Genomic DNA, 6,470 nt, shown 5'->3' with positions numbered 1-6,470 from the left:
AAGTTGAAGTGCAGGTTGTTGTTTTTTTTTCTTCCCCAGAAACTATAAAGAGAGTGTAAACTTTTACACACAGCCGGACATCGTTTAATAACAGAAAGCTGTGATATATATACACGAGGTATGATGTCATCAAAACAGTTGTGTTTTGTAGATTTAAGACAATAACTTGGAAACAACTTAAGAGGTCAATGTGTTTCCATACGATGGTATTAATTATGTGATACTGGAGATCTCCTGATACACGGCATCCTGAGTTTGGCTTGCTGTTTCTCTCCCATGTTAAAATGATTCGATTAAAAATGCAAGACGGATCGATTTGTCTGACGTGGATGACGTTGGCCAGAGAACGAGAAGCCAAAAAAAAAAAAAAAAAAACAACGGTTAGCATCAGAAAAACACACAATGCTGGAGAACCTAATGAGGTGCAGTTAAAAAAACAAACAAACAAAAAACCCACAAACATCTGGACGACGGTAAAGAAAGGACACGACACGTCGCTGGTTTCACCGATCTTTATTCGTAGAGTAAAACATCTTTTCATGAAGGTCCAGCAGCGAGAGCACACCACAGTGCGTTTACACAACGACGGGTGCAAAGCGTCAGTCATCCGGACACACGTTCGTCACATTCATCATCACCATCAGAGTAAACATTGTAAAATGAATGATGTCTCACACGCTTCCCAAAAAAAAACCCACCCGACCTCATGGCCTGAGTAACGAGCACCGACATACGAAGCCCTAATGAACTGTACACACAGCTGTTCCACATGTGCTGAATTATACATCCCATAATGCTCAGTGCTACACCAAACCTTTCAACACAAATAGAGCAAACACACACTCACACACATAAATAACCCAAGTGTTCAGAGATACAAGATACAAAATACATGGAACAAGGAATTAAAATAAAAAGAGCGGTGGCAAAACACTTACATTTGGTCTTCATCAGCACAGAGGGTGCCAATAATTAATGCTCATTAGCGTCAAAGAAACGCATTTAGATCTATTTAATCCTCTAGACTCGTGGTCTTGGTCAGCGGATTAACAATTTGTACAAATCTTTTCCTGGACATGGAACTTTCCACTAACGTGCGGCGACAGATTCTGGAATATTTTTAGTATTTTTAAGTTATGGTAGAACAACCGATAGCTACAGAGGACATCGACATGGTGGGTGTTTGTGTACTCGAGTTATCGCTTGTTCTGTTGAATCTGTCTATAATTTTAGCACAAACAACAGCATTGGCATTTTAATCATGGCTTCATTTTTTTTAACCATGGTGCCAATACTTATGGGGTTGGGTGGATTTCCTGTCATCATCCTCAGTCCTAAAATCGAGTGCATGCTAGTGTGCTTGTTTAGGAAGGGGTACTTTTTACAAGCCAATCAAATCCCGGTAAACAAAAACCGAAGCCCCGTGTGTTCAAACATACAGTATCGCTCGTGGATCCGTGAACGTATCTGTGTTTTATGTTGTCTTTAACACAGGGGAACCTCCGGGATCCTCGAGTCCTCACGTCATAAATATAAATAAAAAAGAAGAAGAAGAAAAAAAAACATGAATTTTATCTGGGGAGTTAGAACTAATAGTTTAGAGTTTAAAGTGAGTTTTGTGCTTTGCTCACCTCACCTCAGAGGTGCAGACTTTACTAACAAGAAATCGTTAAAAAGGGAAAAGTGAAAGGACGGAAAATTACTTGTTTATAAATTGTAGTATTAAGGTGCAGGGCAAAAAAAAAAAAAAAGCAGTACGTGATATTCAGGAGCGTCTCAGTTTCTTTATCAGGTCGGACTTCATGATATTTGGCTTTCTTTTGGTTCACGTGGCATCGTGTGAATTCGCCGGTCAAACGTCTCAGATATAAAGTTAAAGTTTTGCATGAAAGCCTCGTTTTAAACATCACAAGTTCAGATGATCAACTCTTTTTTTTTTTTGGTTTTGGTCCAGGGCACCTTTTTTTTAGTTCCTTTAGTTCCTGTTACGTTGTGATACGTGAAAGTGTTATTATTGCTGTTGTGGGAACAAAGGCACAAATAAAAAAAAAAAAGAAATTGTAAAGTCTCCCTGAAGCGTTAACACAAAAGAAGGCAGGGTTTATAAAACGAAGCCGTGGAGAATTTCTCCGTAGCGAACGTTTACGCTGCAGTGGTGAGGACGACGGTTCGGGACAAAGGAACAAAGTGCGTTCGTAAACGGGGTTCTTTAGGAAAAAAACAATGTGTGTGAGACTCTATGAGCTCTGACTTCACTCAACACACCACAAGAGACAAAAAAAAAACATTAATTATTTACATGAACAATAGAAATTAAAATGTTTGGCCCTTGAATTTTTACCTTTTTTTTTAATATACATGGAATGGATCGAGTTTGAATTTGTGAAAATCAAGCGACTGCCTCGGCACCGTTTCTGCCTCTTAAACGTGCTCGAGGTGACAGATGGCCCGACGCAGTAACAGCCCTCGCTTGTTTCAACACGCTGACCGTCTCAGTCAGACGTCCAGGAAAATAAAAGCATGGCTCGGAATGAAGGAACGTTAGAAATAAACGTTTTAAACGACGTGAACGGGACAAGAAGAGTGCGGAGTCACTCGATCACCGACGGTGCGCTCAGACGTGGCGTGTTTTATACCACAGCCTTTTGAGTGGTTATCATTTCTATAGTAACAGCTCGGTCATAGGGACTTGTATAGAAAACTAAGAAAACTAAGACAAATAAACTGCAATATAGCAAAAATTCATTGGAAAATAAAATCGTTGATATGGTGATTTTTATTTTTTATGTATTTATTTATTTTTTTTAACGCACACCACAGGAAAGTCTGTGGTTCAGAGAACAGAAAATTGTGATTTTTTTTCTGTAACATTAAAAAACTGGGTTGTTATTATTATTATTATTATTATTATTATTATTATTATTATTTTGGTTTCTCATTTTTTCTAAACCTGAAGAAAATGAGATGCTGGTGAAGTGAACTGTTAACAGCTGCTATAACGAATGTTTCCCAACATTAAATTGTTGAATTGTTATCGCAGGCTGTGGTATAAGAGAAATAAAACACTTCAGCGTGGGCAAAATATTTCGCTCTTGTGTTGTAGCACTGACTCTGATGAGTTTGATTCTTTACTTAACGCCCAGGTGACGTGAGTTCGTTCTTCCTGCTGTGTCCTGAATCTCAAACAGGACATAAAATACGAGTGTTAGAGACAGACTCGCCTCAAACTCACACACGCCCCCACCCCCGGACACCGCAATTACCGCTGGCCGACTGCAAAGACCGCAGACGTGGATAAAGGTCACCTGAGCAGCAGAAGACGTGCCATTCTCATTACCTCATCACAGGGGTGAACGGTAGAGAATAAAATCCTTAAACACACACACACACACACAATCTTATCTCATTAATCACAGGGAAATGCAGAAGATAAAATAAAGAAGAGAAAAGAATAAAGAATAGTGGTCTTGAGTACAGGACATTCCACAGAACATGACAGAAATGACTGCACAATGAATAAAAAGCAACACCTTTCACATTTTGAGCTCCGATACAACAGAAGTGCTCTCCCTCGCTCTCTCCATCTCTCGCTCACACTCGCGTGCTTTCTATCCCTCTCTCCAAGCAGAAGAGGGCTGAGAGTGAGCACTTGGCCTCTGGAGGCTGACAGGATATGAGATGGAGTGTGTGTGTGTGTGTGTGTGTGTGTGTGTGTGTGTGTGTGTGTGTGTGTGTGTGCGTGCGTGTGTGCGTGTGTGCGTGTGTGCGTGCGTGTGCGTGCGTGTGTGCGTGCGTGTGTGTGTGCGTGTGTGTGTGTGTGAAGCAGCTGGGAGAGCAAGAGAGCCACGGCACGATTACAAATGACCAGAAATACCGAATGTACAAAAAGCCCACAGAGGAAACGTCGCATCAGAAAGTATACGGATTCCCCGGCCGTTCCCGACGCACCGCACTGCCGAAAACTGGAACTGTAAAATATTTGAGGTCACGGTGCTGTAAAGCGCGTCTGCTGTTCTGAGCCAGAACTTAAAAATAAAGCACCAAAACAACAAAAACCAAACACTACTGGTCTTTTGAAGACTTCAGGTTGAATCAGAAGAGCAGCTTATAGTCGCACGGTGTTGATCCGTAACGGCTGCACGTTCTTTCCGTTAGCGTGACTCTGTCCGGGGCTGAAGTACGGGAACAGCTTTGCTGGGAACTTCTCTCGGTACGTGTAGAGCCAGGACATGTCGTCGGCGTTGTAGAAGACTAGCAGGCCTTTGGGGTAGTCTAGGTACACGCCCACTTTCTCCAGCTTGCTCTTGACATTGAGGCGGGTCCAGGGCTCGGTGCAGGCGCTGTACTGGTTGCCATCATGCATGACGATGCAGTAGAAGCCACGGCTCGGGCTGATCTGGATGCTGCCCTTGCGGCTGACCGTCTCGTTGGCCACGCCGATCATCCACTGGGTCTTCTCCGAGACCATCACCTCCCAGTAGTGCACTCCTGAGCAGAAGCCCTCTGCCCCCAGTACAGACACCTCAACATCAAAGCGGCGTGGTGAGTCCTGCAGAGGCTGTGGGTGCAGGTTACCGTACGCCACTATGGTGCAGTCGTCAGACAGAATCAGCCTCTGGTGCGCTGTCAGCGGGTCCAGGGTCAAAGCGGCAGGCACTGGAACGTAGGGGAAAAAAAACAAAACGAAACGAAAAAAAAAATGATAAATACTTTGCTTTCTGAATTATTTAGAATGATCCGAGGTCCTTAGCTAAATATTCGATTGCATATATTATTATTATTATTATAATCTAGAACTAAAAAAGTTTACATGTATCTAGGCTGCAGGTTTAAAAGATTTAGACTTTTCCCCTTTACCTACGTCCATCATCACTCTGCCGTCAAAACGAACAAAACATTCAGGACGTTCATTAGTTTGAGAAAAAAAAAATTAGCTGCTCTTTCCCTGGCTGCTAGTGAAAGAGAGAGAGAGAGAGAGAGAGAGAGAGAGTGAGAGGGAGAGAGAGAGAGAGAGGGAGAGAGGGAGAGAGATCCCCATCTTCACTCATAAGTGCTGATACAGCTCCTCCACCCAGCTCTAAGCAGAAACATTTTTACTCACAGCGCCCACCTCCACTCCACCAAACTCACGACCGCCACACCGTGACTGCTTTCATCTGACAAACTCTAACTCTCTCTCATTCCATCTTCAAATTCCAAGCGCGCACACACACAGTGACACAGAGAGAGAGAGAGAGAGAGAGAGAGAGAGAGAGAGAGAGAGAGAGAGCGCTGCTCTGTATGCTTGTCTGTTTCTCTGCTACAATGCCCAGAGGTATTGTGGTGGCTGGAGAATGTGGAGGGAATTTATATATATAAAAAACGTTGCCCTTGAGGTAGAGGTGAGTGTTAGAAAGCTTGGTTCCTGCATGTAAATAACCATCACATGAAGGACAGCTGAAATTTACTAACAATCACCCTTTCCTCACGCTTTATATAAATATACAAGTCTAAGTGGGAGTCTACTGGGAGTGCGCTGGGGTGGGTTATGGGAGTGGGCTGGGGCGGGTTATGGGAGTGGGCTGGGGTGGGTTATGGGAGTGCGCTGGGGGGTGTTATGGGAGTGCGCTCGGGTGGGTTATGGGAGAGCGCTGGGGTGGGTTATGGGAGTGCGCTGTGGTGGGTTATGGGAGTGCGCTGGGGTGGGTTATGGGAGAGCGCTGGGGGTGGGTTATGGGAGAGCGCTGGGGTGGGTTATGGGAGAGCGCTGGGGGGTGTTATGGGAGTGCGCTGTGGTGGGTTATGGGAGAGCGCTGGGGTGGGTTATGGGAGTGCGCTGGGGGTGGGTTATGGGAGTGTCCTGGCAGTGTGCTGGAGTGACTAAAAAAAACACTTAAAAAATAATTAAGTTTGATCAAAATTAAAATTTATCAATGAAATCCCATAATGACAGAAATATGAGAAATAAACACTGCTTCAACAAAACTAGTGACGTCTGAGTGCTGAAACATCTGGCTAATTGTGAGGGTAACACTGAGCCCCCAGCTGCACGGTGTTCACTCCTGAAGCACGCTGGGTGGCTTCACCATGGAGGCAACGTGAGGCAACACTTACACAATGCACAGAGACATGTTCACTCACTCACTCGTTCTCTCTCTCTCTCTCATACTCCAATGTTCTTCCCTGCACTCACATGAGGCTGGTGTGGAAATATTCACGTCTAAACAACACTGCGTTGTTTCCCTCCAGCCACACACACACACACACACACACACACACACACCGAGGAGGAGGAAAAATCCCTGAAAGCTTTCCATCCGTCCTATTTATAGCTGAGCTTGGAGCAGGGACAGAGGATGGGATGTTGTTTCCATTCAATGACAGTTTGAGCATCAGGTAGCACATTAATATTTCAGGCTGCCTCTCTCTAAACACACACACAGAGAGACAGAGAGAGAGACAGAGAGAGAGACAGAGAGAGACACAGAGAG

At 44.1% G+C, this 6,470-nt stretch overlaps 1 protein-coding gene across 2 annotated transcripts in view; it reads right to left on the bottom strand.

Annotated features, from left to right (window-relative positions):
* Positions 1 to 497: 497 nt before the first annotated feature.
* The window catches only part of LOC132838006 (E3 ubiquitin-protein ligase TRIM62-like), a 44,362-nt gene continuing 38,389 nt past the window's right edge, over positions 498 to 6,470 (bottom strand). For both annotated transcript variants that reach the window (XM_060858082.1, XM_060858083.1), the window contains one exon: positions 498 to 4,656. In XM_060858082.1, the coding sequence (XP_060714065.1) occupies positions 4,106 to 4,656 (551 nt within the window). In that variant the 3' untranslated portion in view covers positions 498 to 4,105. The remainder of the gene's footprint in view (positions 4,657 to 6,470) is intronic.

Source organism: Tachysurus vachellii, chromosome 22 (assembly GCF_030014155.1).
Source record: "Tachysurus vachellii isolate PV-2020 chromosome 22, HZAU_Pvac_v1, whole genome shotgun sequence".
NCBI lineage: Eukaryota > Metazoa > Chordata > Actinopteri > Siluriformes > Bagridae > Tachysurus > Tachysurus vachellii.
This window is presented reverse-complemented; position numbering and strand designations above follow the sequence as displayed.